Raw genomic sequence first — 15,981 nt, forward strand, 5'->3', positions numbered from 1 at the left:
ATTTCAAGATTGAGGTCAATTGAGGTTAGGTTTTTAAAGATCGCTAATATTTGAATCTCACAATGTTGGAGTTTGAAAAGGAGATTTTTTCGAATATAATCGAAAAAGATGGTTTAGTTATAACGGCTAAGTTAGTAATGTCATATCTTGTTTAATAATTTTTTTCGTTTTTTTAATTCTTAGGGGTTTAACCATGGATAATATTTTAGTTAATCTTATAAAGGTGTACAGCGATCCAGGTAATTTAGTATTAGTATTAAATAGTTCCGAATTTGAAGAAAAATATTTAATGGAAAAAATGAAAGACAATGCTAACATTCATCGAATACAATGTACAATGTCTATCGTCGAAAGAAAAGATACTTATTTATCTGGAGGAGTACAATTTGTCACTACAAGAATGCTCGTTGTTGATATGCTCAAAAATCAAATACCCATCGATAAAATAACAGGATTTATTGTGCTTCGAGCACATTCTGTTTTAGAAAGTTGTCAAGAAGCTTTCGTTTTGAGATTATTCCGACAAAATAACAAAGTAAATGTTTAATTAAAAATAATAATAAGTTTTTAAATAATTTTTTTAGATCGGGTTTATTAAAGCGTTTTCTAATTCGCCTCAAAGTTTCACAGTTGGTTTTAATCAAGTTGAACGTATAATGCGGTCATTATTTGTTAAAGAGTTATATTTATGGCCTAGGTTTCATAATTCGGTTATAAAAACACTAAAACAATGTGAACCTCAAGTTATAGAGTTGCATATACCCATCTCTGATACAATGTCTAAAATACAAACTTGCATTTTGGATTTGATGAATTTAACTGTACAGGAAATAAAAAGAATTAATAAAACTTTGGAAATGCAGGTAAAACAAAATTTGGTTAAAAAGAAAAAGTAGTTTTAACATGTCTTTTAGGAAATCACAGTTGAAAATTGTTTAACCAAAAATTTCCATAAAATATTACAGAGCCAATTGGATTGCATTTGGCATCAATTAAGTAGAAAAAGTAAACAATTAGTTGCTGATTTATCAACATTACGTCACTTAATCACGTAATAAATTGATTAATAATTTATTTTTTAACCAAAAATTGATTTTAATTTGTTATAGAACAATGTTGTATGCAGATCCAGTTACTTTTTACAAATATTTATTAGATTATCGTAGCATTGAATATGCTCAAACTGCAAACTGGGTTTTGCTAGAACCAGCTGAAATATTATTTAAAACGGCGGAGAGTTTGGTTTTTAACAGAAACAAAGAGTTAAATCCGGAATTATGTCCCAAATGGAAACCACTTTTGGAAGTGTTAAAGGTTGAAATACCAAATCATGCTTTTAAAACCACATCTAACGATAATAAAGTATTGATTTTGTGTCAAGATGTAAAAACTTGCCATCAATTAAATCAAGTATTAATTATTATTAATTCAGTAAAACCTTAATATAACGCACCTCATGAGTGAGGTTAAAAAAAAAGTTTACTCAAAAATGGTTAAGAATTAAAAAACGAAATTTATTGAGCCTATAAAAGAATGTTTGAGTTTGGATTATACCAAATTTTAAGATTCCGTGATGAATAGTTTCTTTTAAAAATATAAATATTTAAAAAACCCATTGATATTTGACGTTTACCAAAAGTGAGGTTAAAAAATTTGTCTCAAAAATAGTTAAGAATTAAGAAACGAAACTTTTTGAGCTTATAAACGAACGTTTGAGTTTGTATTATACAAAATTTTGAAATTCCGTGATGAATAGTTTCTTTTAAAAATATTTTAAAAACCCATTGATATTTGACGTTTACCAAAAGTGAGGTTAAACATTTTTTTTTCTCAAAAATGATTAAGAATTAAGAAACGAAACTTTCTGATCTTATAAAAGAATGATTGAGTTTGGAATATACCAAATTTGAAGAGTCCGTGATAAATAGTTTCTTTTAAAAATAAAAATTTAAAAATCACCCATTGATATTTGACGTTTACCAAAAGTGTGGTTAAAAATTTTTTTCTCAAAAATGGTTAAGAATTAAGAAATAAAACTTTTTGAACTTATAAAAGAATGTTTGAGTTTGTATTATACAAAATTTTAAGATTACGGGATGAATAGTTTCTTTTATAAAAATATTTAAAAATCACTCATTGATATTTGACGTTTACCAAAAGTAAGGTTAAAAATTTTTTTCTCAAAAATGTTTAAGAATTAAAAAACGAAACTTTTTGAGCTTATAAAAGAATGTTTGAGTTTCGTATTATACAAAATTTTAAGATTCCGGGATGAACAGGTTCTTTTATAAAAATATTTAAAAATCACCCATTGATATTTGATGTTTAACAAAAATGAGGTTGAAACAATGATTTCCAAAAATGATTAAGAATTAAGAAATTAAACTTTTTGAGCTTCTAAAGAATGTTTGACTTTGGATTATACCAAATTTTAAGGTTCCGTGATGAATAGATTCTTTTAAAAAATAAAAATATTTAAAAAAACCCATTGATATTTGACGTTTACCAAAAGTGAGGTTAAAAATTTTTTTCTAAAAAATTGTTAATAATTACGAAAAGAAACTTTTTGAGCTTATAAACGAACGTTTGAGTTTGGATTATACCAGATTTTAAGATTCTGTGATGAATAGTTTCTTTTAAAAATAAAAATATTTAAAAATCACTCATTCATATTTGACGTTTACTAAAAGTAGGGTTAAAGAAAAAATGATAAAGAAACTTATTGAACTTATAAAAGTTATATCGAGGTTTTACTATATTTATATAAAGTTTAATTATCTTTTTTTTTTAGTTCTTAACAATCGGTTCACATAAATATTTATTTCTAACTACATTAAAACACCATATTAATTTTAAAACGGTCAGTAAAACTTTTAGTTCTTGTGAAGCTTTGAAGGAGAAATATTCACAAAATGGAAATTGCACAAAAGAAACGAAACAAAAAACGAATCTCACTAAAAATAAAAAATCTTATCCTATTTCGAAGAAATTAAAACCAAACTCCGAATCTGATCAACAAGAAAAAGAAACTGATTTATTAGAAGATGAAGATTTTAGAAACTCGTATTTACTTACAATGTCTCAAACAGTTTGTGATATTACTAAAGATGATTTAAATGCATCTACAGTTGGTGAATACGTTTTTGAACCATGCGAAGAAATGGATAATTTAGATTTAACACGTTTATGCATGGATAAACCAACTATTGTTATTCAAACTTTTAAATCCGATAATTGTTTATCACTTCAAAAAACTTTAGAAGAACTTCAACCAAATTACATTATCATGTATCATAGTAATATGACTGCAATCCGACAAATAGAAGTTAATAAAAATTATTAATTTAATAATTAAAATTATTAATTAAATTTAATTTTATAGATGTATGAAGCCAGAAGAGATCGAACCAAATCATTAATAATTTATTTTTTAATACACACAGGAACGGTTGAAGAACAAAGTTATTTAACTACGTTACGACGTGAAAAAGAAGCATTTGAATTTTTAATTGAAACGAAATCTGTTAGTTATTTATTTCCATTTAAAAATGAAGTAATAATTTTTTTTTATAGACGATGGTTGTACCTGAAGATCAGGATGGGAAAACGGACATTTGTCTTGCTTTACAAAGAGAAACTAAAGAAGAAATAATTAATACAAGAAAAGGTGGCGGTCAAATTGTGGCTGATGAAAAACAATTTGTTATTGTTGATATTAGAGAGTTTAGAAGTGAATTGCCACCGCTAATACATAAAAGAGGAATTGAAATAACACCAGTGCAAATTACAGTATGAAAAATAATATATACAGGTGTCTCACGTAACTGGTTCGTTAGAACTTTTATAGGTTCCAGTATTCGTACAGTTTTGAAATTTTGGTAGTATGGGTTGGGTTGGGTTGGGTTGGGTTGGTTCAGTCGGAACTTTCGATCTAAAATATTTTCAAGATGGCTACCACTTCCAGTCTACCGGAAGTAGACCTAACTTCGTTATTTTAAATGGAATGCTATAGTTTTTACTGCACCTTTTAATTGTACATAAAAAAATATGTTGACTTTCATAAAAGTTATTGGTACCTAGCGTTTTACGTTTTCGAGTTATTTTGATTTTAAGGTTTTTTTGACAAATTTCACCATGCACTTTAAAACCCTATATCCCAGCCAACGTTCATTCAAAAAAGCTCTAAATTGGCACGATTACTCGTCAGATGCTCTCAAATAGATTGTCATATATTGTATCAGAGTATCTTATACAGGATGGTCAAAAATTGAATTACCGTTTCTCCATATTTAATGGGGAGAAAGTCGAAAATTTTAAATGGAACGCCCTATATTTTATTGGCCTACACGAAAGGGAATTTAATTCTCTACAATTTATCTATAAACATTCCTATACTTATTTATTGTAGTTTCTCTCATATTCGTAAATTTATCAAAACATGCAGAAAATGCAGGAAACCGTTTGTATTTATATTAGAAGGCCATAACATTTTGACAGTTTTTTGTTTAATTTATTTCTATTATTATTTGTACTATTAACTACGATTGATAATCTTTTAGTTTACTAGCCTTTACTTACCAAAAATAACAAACAAAAGATCAAATAAATGAAACTATTAAAACAAAAAGTTAATGACAAAAATTAGATTTGAATAAAAATATAAATTTGTTATTAAATTGAATTTGGAAATGCAATAAAATACGTTAAATTATTTATTTCGTTGTCTTCATCACTGGTGACCGGAAATATGCAATTTCTTTTGGTCTCGATATATCCAGAACTAATAAATTCATTATCAATTTTTTGAAATTTTTCCTCGTGATGGTCGTTAGGTTTGTTAGGCATCTCTCATTAAGTGTTCGACACGTCTTGTCCGAAAGTTTATTACATTCGCCATCAATACAAAATAAATTTCAAATATCGGCGTTGGAATAATTTACCATGATGTACAATAACTTACACCCGTCGTCAAATGTAACTAATGGCAACAATAATACAAACATGGACCAAAAACTGTCAACATTCCATAGCTTTCTAATAAAAAAGCCTGCATTTCGTGCATGTTTTAATACATATCGCAATATGAGGCAAACTACAATAAATAGGTATGGGAATGTGTATAGGTAATTTGTAGAGAATTAAATTCTCTTCCTGATAGCCTAAAAAAATAAGGGGCGTTCCATTTAAAATTTTCGACTTTCTCGCCATTGAATATGGAGAAACAGTAATTCAATTTTTGACCACCCTGTATAAGATACTCCGATACAACAAATGGCAATCTATTTGACAACATCTGAAGAGTAATCGTGCCAAAGTAGATCTTTTTTGAATGAACTTTGGCTGAGATATGGAGTTTAAAGAGCATGTTGAAATTTACCAAAAAAAGTTTAAAACCAAAATAACTCAAAAATAAAAAACGCTAGGTACCAATAACTTTTATCAAAGTCAACCTATTTTTTTACGTACAATTAAACTGTGTAATAAAAACTATAGCATTCCATTTAAAATAGCGAAGTTATGGTCTATTTCCGGTAGAGCGGAAGTGGCGGCCATCTTGAAAATATTTTAGATCGAAAGTTCAGAATGAACAACCCATGCTACCAAATTCTCAAATCTCTACGAATAGTGGAAGATGAAAAAGTTCTAACGAACCAGTTACGTGAGACACCCTGTATATACAGGGTGTTTATAAATTAGCGGATAATCTACACGTTAAAATGTTGTTCTACGACGTTGCCAAACGTGTTTTTCATGAAGATATGATAATGACAAAATGTTAAAAACGAACTTTAAAGCTAAAGAAAGTAGCTTTAACAAAAAAAACTAGTTTTCAACATTCTTTTTATTCTAAATTACAGCTTATTTATCAACAAATATTGAATATTAATGATTATTTATGGACAAATTATCCGAACATGAAGACGTATCAATAAGATTTAAATAACCCGAACATTTTATAATTAAGATTTACGCTTTAGAATCGAACGAACAACGTCGCTTGGCTAATGAACCCATATTGAATTAATCTGAAAATTAGAAATTAATTTGGTTTGATAAATTGTTGATAATAAGTGTAGGTTCTGTTTATCTATACAGGGTGTCTCAGCGAGAACGGTCATTAGACGTTTCTGGGGTTCTGGCCAAACAAAAAATTTGAGAATGCAGACTTAAGTATTATCAATTACGTTCTCTTCATCTAAAATATTTTCAGATTTCTAGCACTTCCGGTTATACCGGAAGTCGCCACGTACTTTATTTTTTTAAATGGAACACCCGGTATATTTTTACATATTTGGATTTGTCTGTTTTGAAGGTTTATAAATAACTTTACTTTTTGCAATTTGAACCAGCAATTCTCGAGTTATTCGAATTTTTCTAGAAAAATTTGCTCCAGCGGACATTTGTTCAAAAAATCATAGAACACTCAATTTTTGAGATATCAATTTAGGATTCAGAACATGCTTAAACAACATGATGGAGTATGTTTTGGTGCCGAGAACGGCTGTCTAGATCGTTTGGTCACTTTACTATGATACGTTAACTTTTCGAAATTTGGAAGCACCATAACTTCATTTTTTTAAATGGCACCCCCCATATTTTATTACATAGTCGTCTTCGGCGTCTCATTTTACATCTTTTATATTCCATATGTCCTATGCCTAACATTAATAGTTTGAGAAATAATTAGGGTTTTTTGAAAAATGCTCATATATCATATGGATCCCTCAGAAGTGGCTCACCCCCATATTTTTTTTTCATTATGAGTATAGATATAAGAAAACCATTTGGAATGCATAATTAGGCCATTAAAACGGATTATTACGATATGAAATCATTCTTTTTGTACTTCCGGTTATACCGGATGTGAGTGTTAATTTCGCTATTTTTTTAAATCTACAGTGTGTCCCCAGATAAGTGAAACGACTCTAATAAAACGTACATTGTTTTCGATATTAATTGTCATCTTTTGGGGTTCAGCCCTGCTTAGTTAAAGACTAATTTTAAACATATTTTCAAGTTTAACTGTATTGTAGTACTTTTTCATAAAATTTTGACACCAATAGGTTTAATTTGTTATAAAGAAAATTAGCCAACTATGCCAAGAATGTATTAATTAAAGCATAGTTTTAAATTCCTTTAAACGGGTTAACTATAATAACCTATAAAGCAATATTTTTACTTAGAAATTCTTTCAATACTTTAATAACTTTAAAATTTTTTCATTTTAGGTTGGTGATTATATTTTAACACCAGAAATATGTGTTGAAAGAAAAAGTATTTCCGATCTGATAGGTTCGTTAAATTCAGGAAGATTATACCAACAATGCATACAAATGAGTCGGTATTACACAAAACCAATGTTACTCATTGAATTTGATCAAAACAAACCATTTTTATTCCAAGTATAAATCAAACAGCAATTTATTGACGAGCTTATTAATATAAAATTAATTTTTTTAGAATACTTATTTTCTTTCATCCGATAGTAACAGTTTCGACATTCAACAAAAACTTCTTTTGCTAACGTTACATTTCCCTAAATTAAAAATAATTTGGAGTCCGAGCCCTTACGCTTCCGCTCAATTATTCGAAGAATTAAAACAAGGTAAAGAACAACCAAATATTGAGTATGCGTCAAAAATTGGGGGGGAAGCTGATGTTGGAACAATCGAAAGTAAATATAATTCGACTATTTATGATTTTGTACAAAAACTACCTGGGATTACCTCTAAAAATATCGATGGGTTTTTACGAAATGTGGGTAATATGAGTAATGCAACAGAAAAAACAGAAGTAAGTTTAAAAATAATCGTTTTGGGGGCTTTAAATTTATGTAATAAATTTTTAGGATGAATTAAAAGATATTTTAGGAAATGCCAACGACGCTAAAGCCTTTTATTCGATATTGCATGAGGAACATGCACCAAAAGAGAACGTTGATGAACGAAAAGGTAAAAAACATGTCACAAATAAATTTAAATTTACAAAATCAAAGAAAACTGAGAAAAAAACTTGTTAATACTCATTTAATTTATAATTATTTTTTTAATATACGTTTTATATCACACTTAAGCAGCTTTGAATTAATTAAAAACCCTTAAATATCCATATAATATTGATTTGTTTTAGCAATAATTGTTGAGTAATATTTATTAATGTATAATTATTGCTTAAACAGATCTTGTGGTGGCAATGAATGTGCTTAAATACAAATTTAAAGAATTAAATCTATCACAAACAATTTTAATGGTGTAACAATTAATATTTAAAAGTAAAATATAAAATTAAAAACATAACTGGAAATTATTTAAATTACCCATTAATAAAATAAAGATAAATCTAACTTATTTTAACTTGTATAATTAATATCTTACATAAGCTAATAATGGGAATCTTTCAAAAATGTTTCTAAAACCCTTAAAATTAAGGTAATCCATGAAGATTATGCACTTCATAAAGTTTTTCTATTCTTTCAAAAACAGTTCCTGTTACCTCTAAAGTTCTAGGTAAAACATTTATTGCATTATTTATACTTTCTTCATCATCCCCACACACCTAAATATACCATTTAGTTTAAATCAATGTTTAAAATTAAAAAAAAAAAAAGAAATTACCTTTTTAAGTAAATCAACTCGAGTTGGCATTGTATACATAGCAAGTTGAGCTCCCTTCCTGATTAAAAATGGATGATGTTTAGCTAAGGTTACATTATAAGCTTCACGGCAAACACATCCGGTATCATCTTCATCACGAATTTCTCCGATATTCTTAAGGAATAATCGAATAAAATCTAAACCTCTGTGTAATCTAAGCAAAGTTCTTGAACCCGAAGTATAACCACTTTTTTCTAAAAGTAAATTATTTTTTTCATACTCAATCATACGCTTAACGGTTTGGAAATTATCAACGTTTTTCGTTAACAATTCGGAGAGAATATCGATTTTTGCACGTAAATCGTTGCTGACAAAACCGAAAACTGTGCCCATTAAATTAAAAAATCTAAATTAAAAACAATAAGTTTAATAAAATGGTTAAGTTAACAATAGATTTTTATTACTCACTTATTAAGTTCTTCATAACTTTGTAGATAAAAGTGTAAATTTACGTCGTCGTCGTCGTGGAGGCTCGTCTGGAAGTTATCGTGAACAATTAACAAGTTAAATTTTTCCATTTTTTTTTAAATTTAATGTTAAATTTTGTGAAAAGTGAGAAATGAAATGATCTTTTTGTGATACTTTTAATTTTGACAGCTGTTGATGATTTTCATTCAATGTAACATAACCTCAACTTTTCTTTATGACGTTTAAAATCTTTAAAATTGATAGCAATGTTGCCAACTTAATAGAGTAAAAATCGTTATAAGGAATTTTATCATTTTATTTACTAATTATAAATCTAGCTCTAATCTTAAGAAAAGATATGTGTCTTTTTATCATTATCTTGCAACAACACTTCATGTATTTCGATTTCTGATACAGATATTATTTCTTCTTGAAGTACCTATACAATAATAGGAGGAATTGATACGTTATGAATTAGGAGAGCACTACCATGGAGGAGAAGTATTGGGAAATGTGACACCTTCCTTGCTTTACCCGTAGCATTTTTAGTTTTATTAAAAGACCGAAAATAAGAGTATTTGTCAATAAAACATATCAATAGTATGGATATTACCCTCAAGCATGAATTCATCCATTTTCAAAGTTACTTGTCGTTTCCTTCTTTGCTAAGTATAAAGAGAACGAAATCACATCAATTATAAAAATCACAAAAATGAATCTCAATACATAATAATATATTATAATACTACAATACAGGAAGAAAGAATAACGAAATAGACACACAATAAAGCTGGGCAAGGATGGGTTAAAATAAAGAATGTGGGTTCTAATACAATTTGTGGTTAATTGTCTTCCTTAATAATGAGTACTGATATATACACCTTTTTCTTCACAAAAATACTCTTTTCCTCTAATAAATTCTATTTAATGAAATTGTAAATAATTATTAATATAAAATTTCTATTAATGTTTAAAGGTCAATCATTATTGATAATAAAACGTTAAAAACATATCCAAAACTGTTTTATAAGTCAGTGTTTTGCAAGAAGAGGTAAAATGAAAATCGCTGTAAGTACATATGTGAACTATGACCGTTATAAATGCGTATAAAACATTTCAGATTGTAACGTGTTTATATTTCTGTATTGTACTAAATCAAGGGGTGGTTGTCCCATTTTATAACCACAACCTATGTTGGTCCCCAAGTGGGTATTGGTACCATTGCAATACTAAGTTATGCTGGTCTCCAAACGGCTATTGGTACCAATGTGGAACCACACAATGTTTTTCTATAAATGGGTATTGGTACAAGTGTGGTACTAAAAGTAAGGATATCAAGAATTTATTGAGTACTTAAATCCACTGTATGAAAGACCTCGTATTAGAGTAGCATTAAAAGTTTGTAGTTATTTTAGATCTTAAAAACCAGAGTATGATACTCTATTGTATTTTTTTACTTTACAATAAACACGTTGTGGTTATTACTAAAAATTTGAAAATTTTTAATTTAGATCATGCTTTTTTATTCCCATTCAAAGGTATTAAGTTGTAGCATGTCGTGCACATAACATATAAAAACAAGGGTATATCTATGTAGTTTCAAATTTTTTTTTAAATTGGATTTAAATTTGATTTTTTATATTTAACCATCATTTCCTTTATCTATCAACAATAGGTACTAAAAAAACATGATCAGGGACGAATCAAAACTCTTTTCAAAATGTCACACTCTTCTAGGGCCGCGTCAAATTTACACATCTACTTTTCATTTCCGAAGCAAAGGAGTTTTAGAGAAATTTCACCGTTCCTTGAAATCAGATCACTGTCAAACAGACTAAAAGGTAGAACAACGATTTGCCCTTGGTTCTCCTAGGCTTTAGATTATCTCTTTTTGACTTAACGTTTTTATACTATAACCTTGTTCCATTTAATAGTCTTGTTAATTGAAATAGTAGAACATTTGATTTAATCAAATAAAAAATCCCCTTAAATGCCGTTGCGCATGTGCGACATTCGCCCTCGCTAAGTAAAATAAAGTTTTACCTTACAATAAACTTTTCATGTTGATAATTTCTCAATTCTTATTCACAGGTATTAAGTTGTAGTTCAAGGATGGGTATATACATATAAATTATTTATTTATTGTGGACAAAATACCACATAAGTGATATTATTCGTAAAAAAAATGTACAAATGCTTCGCCTCTGTTTCGATAAACAGTTACACGGGTTGTAGGGTGTAAATAATTCCATTGCTATAAGCGGAATGCCAATACCACACTATCAATCTTCGACAACTTCAGATCTCTAGCTAAGTCACTTAGTTCTTTCTGTGACAGTTTATGGTTTATTTTGGCATCATAGTCGCTGCTAGATGACATATCTTCACTCTCTCCTTTATCTGATCACTTTCACTGGATTGCATTAATCGGTCAGGAGGATTAGGTCTTGGTAAAGTTTCGCTGTGCGGAATCGGCTTTTTGGCTGATCTTACATCAGGATAAACCAAACTTTTCTGTGTTTTTTTTTTTTGTTTATGCCGTCTAGGTTTATGTTACAGAAATAGCAATCGGAATGATCTGATATCTGTGATCATAACATGCAGTATTTAGACCTGTCAGCAGTAGCTAGTCTTCAGAAAGCAGTATTTAGTCTCCACAAAACAATTTTAGTCTTTAGAAGGCAGTATTTAGTGTTCCAGACGCTGTATTTAGACCTGTCGGCAGTATGTAGTCCTCAAAAAGCAGTATTTAGTCTTCTAGAAGCAGTATCTAGTCATCTGCCAAAGTTATGTATGTTTTCTCCAAAATATTTTATCTTTCTTTTGCAGTATTTAGACCTGTTAGCAGTATCTAGTCTTCAGAAAGCAGTATTTAGTCTCCCCAAAACAATTTTAGTCTTTAGAAGGCAGTATTTAGTGTTCCAGACGCTGTATTTAGACCTGTCGGAAGTATCTAGTCTTCAGAAAGCAGTATTTAGTCTTCTAGAAGCAGTATCTAGTTTTCTGCCAACGTTATTTGTGTTTTCTACAACAATATTTTATCTTTCTTTTGCAGTACTTAGACCTGTCAGCAGTATCTAGTCTTCAGAAAGCAGTATTTAGTCTCCACAAAGCAATTTTAGTCTTTAGAAACCAGTATTTAGTGTTCCAGACGCTGTATTTAGACCTGTTGGCAATATCTAGTTTTCAGAAAGCAGTATTTAATCTTCCAATGCAGTATCTAGTCTTCAGAAAGCAGTATTTAGTTTTTTAGAAGCAGTATCTAGTCTTCTGCCAACGTTATGTATGTTTTGTTCTTGATACTGACAGCTACTTCTTTATGGGTGTCTATCATCATCTTTTTGGGAGCCTCTTATTATCTATACGAATCTTGTACCACCCGGTACCTCATTTCTGCAGCTGTTACTTTGCTTTTGTGCTTATCCTGCATTGGCAAAGTTTCCGTATTGGTGATTTCCTGTCCTGTGCAATAACAAGACAAGTCCATTGGTTTCTTGTTCATATTCTTCGCATTCTTTTATTGAACACATAAGTATTGCCATGAAAAATCATGTTTGGTTTATAATCAATTTTTTGTTTTCTCTGAACAGTAATTTCAGACTTCATGTGGACTTCATTTGCTAGCGCCGCCACTATACCAAATTGTAAATGAGATGTAGATTCACCCGCCATCCATCTATTCAAAGTTATACGGACATACGAACACCTATGCGAAGTTAGCCCCCAATTAGAGAGGATTTTACATGTATAGTATTTTAATTATAACAAGAGAACCAGTCAACTGATTTCGATAAACAATGTCTCATTCGAAAGCTTAATCTTTGCCCAATGCGAAAGTGGAAATGCCCGATTCGAAATCCCTTTCGAATACCGCTAAAACGCCAAAATAATGCGAAAGTACACGAAAACAACACAAAAATGACCTTTTTTAAGTGGTGATAACTCATAAACTATGTACCCGATGATCAAGATCTATACGTCATTCGATTCGTCATAGTTTCTTCTATCGAAACCATAAAATGCCCGATTTCAATTCTCCCCCGTTAACCTTGTACAGCTCTCGGAATGATACCGTGTTCCGTTGTTTATGCACGTGTGAACGCCCGAAAGTCTAGAACCCAATATAAAAAAAATAATTTAAACTAAATCGACTATACGAATTTGACGGATTTTAATGATTTATATCTCAATTAAAAGTGTGTGTCTGGCCGAATGCGGTTGTCGAAATGCCCGATTCGAAATATTTAAGGATTTTGATTAAAACATCAAAAACGAATTAATCAAACACATCAATTATCTTCTTAACTAATTGACCAATTTTAGTCATCAACATCTCGATCAAAAGTATGATCTTCAATGAATGCGAAGGTGGAAATGCCCGATTTCAAAATTTACTAATTACCTACGTACGGTTGTTTAAATGACTCCACGTATCTATTGACTGGAAGTCTAGCCCCCAATACGAAAAAATTAATTTTGATTAAATTCGCTATAACTAAAGAACGGTTTGACCGATTTTAATGTTATATATCGCAAATGAAAAGCTTGCGTCTGGCTGAATGTAGAAGTTATAAACATTAAATTAACAAGGTGTATACACGCATACGATTGTATTACATGAAACTGTAAGTGAATTTTTCTCGAAACATCCTTTTTACATCTGGTTACAGCCCCGGATCTACGATTTTTCTGAACCGGGGCAATAATGGACTTCGGCGCCCCTCCCCTCTAACATTTTGAGCTAATTATTTACAAAAATTCAGAAAATACATTTACAGTACACGACACCGAAAACCGAAAACGTCAATTATAATTTGTAATGAAATATACTATTATTTAACGTAAAGTTTACTTAATATTTTCAAGTGTAGGCAATAAATTGTATGGGAATATTGGAACTGGAAGATTTTTTATGATTGGGAGAAATAAAATACTTAATTTTACTTTAATTTTAATTTTTTTTAAATTAATTTTACACGCTACAACTTTACGCGTCTGGTTTTTCTTTCCGCGAAAGAATCTATGATTGAATCAAAGTTTGTTTCACAAGCCGTTTTATTTTCGATAGCTAGGATTGCGAGACCAGATAGACGTTCTTGACTCATTGTTGAACGAAGATAGGTTTTAATTAATTTCAATTTGCTGAAACTTCGCTCACAAAGTGGGAATAATGAATTAACTTTCATAGTAAGTGTAGAAATTATTTATTTATTATTTAAGCAGAGCTATGTTTGAAAAATTAGTAATAATTTTTTTACGTCTTTGTAACAGTCCGGGGAAATACCGGATATGAAGTAAGAGGTTAAGAGGTAAGAGTCGTAAACAATGTGCGAATAATAAAAAGAAGGCTTTCAAGTAAAACAATAACGAATTAATTAAATTCTCGTAAATTCTTCCTTACCTATTAGTAGTTTGATTTTACAAATAATTATAACACTAGTAGTCACTAACCACTTACACAAACAGCAAACCAGCTAGTTAATCCAACTACATAAATAAATGCAGTCGTTACGTTACCGTCGTTACCACACGTAATACACGTGACCAGCCGATATCTTAGCTTATTTTCCGCATGCAGCATAGATCAGATACGTCTGTGATTATGTTTTTAAGCGTAGAGTAATAAGAATTCAAAAAACATGTTACGACAAGATCTAAAATGTTTATTTTGAACAATGCGTAATCGATATATGCACAACGCGCGCAATATATGTCTAAGACGTAAGGTGTTTTTAGTGAAACAAATTTATTTTTCTTTTTGCTACATATATGTATATGAATTAGGCGCCCCCATAAAATGCCGCCCGGGGCAACTACCCCGGCTTGCCCCCCCCCCTAGATCCGGGGCTGAATGGTACCGTTTATCAAGCACAAATCCAAGGAGTAGCGTTCAAACGGTTTTTATCTCTAAAAATTACAAAGTTCAAATCGCGAATTTTCCCGACATGTTTTGATCAATTAATAAAATTGAAAACGACTCACCGAATGGATGTTATTTTCCTGGGATTTTACTTCGAAGCTCAGCTGGAAAGAAACGATAAACTAATTTATTGTGACAAAAAAAATGAATTAATACGATACCTTTTAACATCCATAAAATAGCAATCCCATGATGTCCTATATCACATCACTAATATCACCTAACACTTAACATAAATATAGCACGCATTTATCACTTAATTCAAATAATAAGTTTTATTTTTCTAAACTACTTTATCACCCTTAAATGTCCGCATATCAACTAAAATGCATTATTAGCGATCAACTTTACCAAACATCCCCTCCTTAATTTATTGTGGGAAGAAGGAATACTGGAGGTGAATAAACAAAAAATGTAAAGACGTCGGGCCGAAGCGGTTTTAAATCGTTTTTTGGTTTTAAAACTCAAACTTTCAATAAAAAAATTACTCGTTTTCTCGAAACATTTCAAATAAAACTTACGTCATTTTACTAAAATAAAACGCACTAATCGAATTTCAATGTCCTGCAAAAGAAAGTCTATCCCCCAATATAAAAAAATTAATTTAAACTAAATCGACTATAATTAGAGAACGGTTTGAGTGATTTTAATGTTTTATATCTCAATCGAAAGTTTGGTGGCTAGACTTCCAGTCGGCAGATTCACGGGATCATTTCAATAGCCGTACGCAGGAATTAGTAAATTTTGAAATCGGGCATTTCCACCTTCGCATTCATTGAAGCTCATACTTTTGATCGAGATGTTGATGACTAAAATTGGTTAATTAGTTAAGGAGATAATTGATGTGTTTGATTAATTCGTTTTTTGTGTTTTAATTAAAATCCCTAAATATTTAGAATCGGGCATTTCGACAACCGCATTCAGCCAGACACAAACTTTTAATTGAGATATAAAACATTAAAATCCGTCAAACCGTTCTCTAATTATAGCCTATTTAGT

The 15,981-nt window shown here is 30.0% G+C and overlaps 2 protein-coding genes and 1 long non-coding RNA gene across 3 annotated transcripts; 2 read left to right on the forward strand and 1 right to left on the reverse strand.

The window, feature by feature from the left end:
* Positions 1–2: 2 nt before the first annotated feature.
* LOC111414716 (DNA repair endonuclease XPF mei-9) lies at positions 3–8,068 on the forward strand. Its single transcript, XM_023046146.2, has 11 exons — positions 3–130; positions 184–535; positions 585–863; positions 915–1,051; positions 1,110–1,410; positions 2,792–3,325; positions 3,383–3,523; positions 3,574–3,789; positions 7,230–7,403; positions 7,462–7,794; positions 7,850–8,068. The coding sequence occupies exons 1-11, from the start codon at positions 63–65 to the stop codon at positions 8,018–8,020; spliced, it is 2,706 nt and encodes a 901-aa protein (XP_022901914.2). The 5' UTR covers positions 3–62; the 3' UTR covers positions 8,021–8,068.
* Positions 8,011–9,316, reverse strand: LOC111414718 (ceramide-1-phosphate transfer protein). The gene is made up of 3 exons (XM_023046150.2): positions 9,063–9,316; positions 8,616–9,000; positions 8,011–8,556 (listed from the first exon to the last, which is right to left on the reverse strand). Exons 1-3 carry the CDS (start codon positions 9,170–9,172, stop codon positions 8,425–8,427), a joined length of 627 nt encoding a protein of 208 aa, XP_022901918.1. The 5' UTR covers positions 9,173–9,316; the 3' UTR covers positions 8,011–8,424.
* On the forward strand, positions 9,256–10,553 carry LOC139429931 (uncharacterized). The gene is made up of 2 exons (XR_011640526.1): positions 9,256–10,130; positions 10,183–10,553. It is a non-coding gene; the product is annotated as an uncharacterized lncRNA (long non-coding RNA).
* The last annotated feature ends 5,428 nt before the right edge of the window (positions 10,554–15,981 follow it).

Source organism: Onthophagus taurus, chromosome 6 (genome assembly GCF_036711975.1).
Source record: "Onthophagus taurus isolate NC chromosome 6, IU_Otau_3.0, whole genome shotgun sequence".
In the NCBI taxonomy this organism is placed as follows: Eukaryota; Metazoa; Arthropoda; class Insecta; order Coleoptera; family Scarabaeidae; genus Onthophagus; species Onthophagus taurus.

Bases quoted from the DNA above. Each gene is read 5' to 3' on its own strand.
- LOC111414716 (XM_023046146.2), top strand. From the start codon at position 63: ATGTTGGAGTTTGAAAAGGAGATTTTTTCGAATATAATCGAAAAAGAT. The intron at 864-914 runs GTAAAACAAAAT...CATGTCTTTTAG, and splicing joins ATAAAACTTTGGAAATGCAG to GAAATCACAGTTGAAAATTG. The intron at 1,411-2,791 runs GTATTAATTATT...TTTTTTTTTTAG, and splicing joins CTTGCCATCAATTAAATCAA to TTCTTAACAATCGGTTCACA.
- LOC111414718 (XM_023046150.2), bottom strand. From the start codon at position 9,172: ATGGAAAAATTTAACTTGTTAATTGTTCACGATAACTTCCAGACGAGC. The intron at 9,001-9,062 runs GTGAGTAATAAA...TTTTTAATTTAG, and splicing joins AGTTATGAAGAACTTAATAA to ATTTTTTAATTTAATGGGCA. The intron at 8,557-8,615 runs GTAATTTCTTTT...TGGTATATTTAG, and splicing joins GAGTTGATTTACTTAAAAAG to GTGTGTGGGGATGATGAAGA.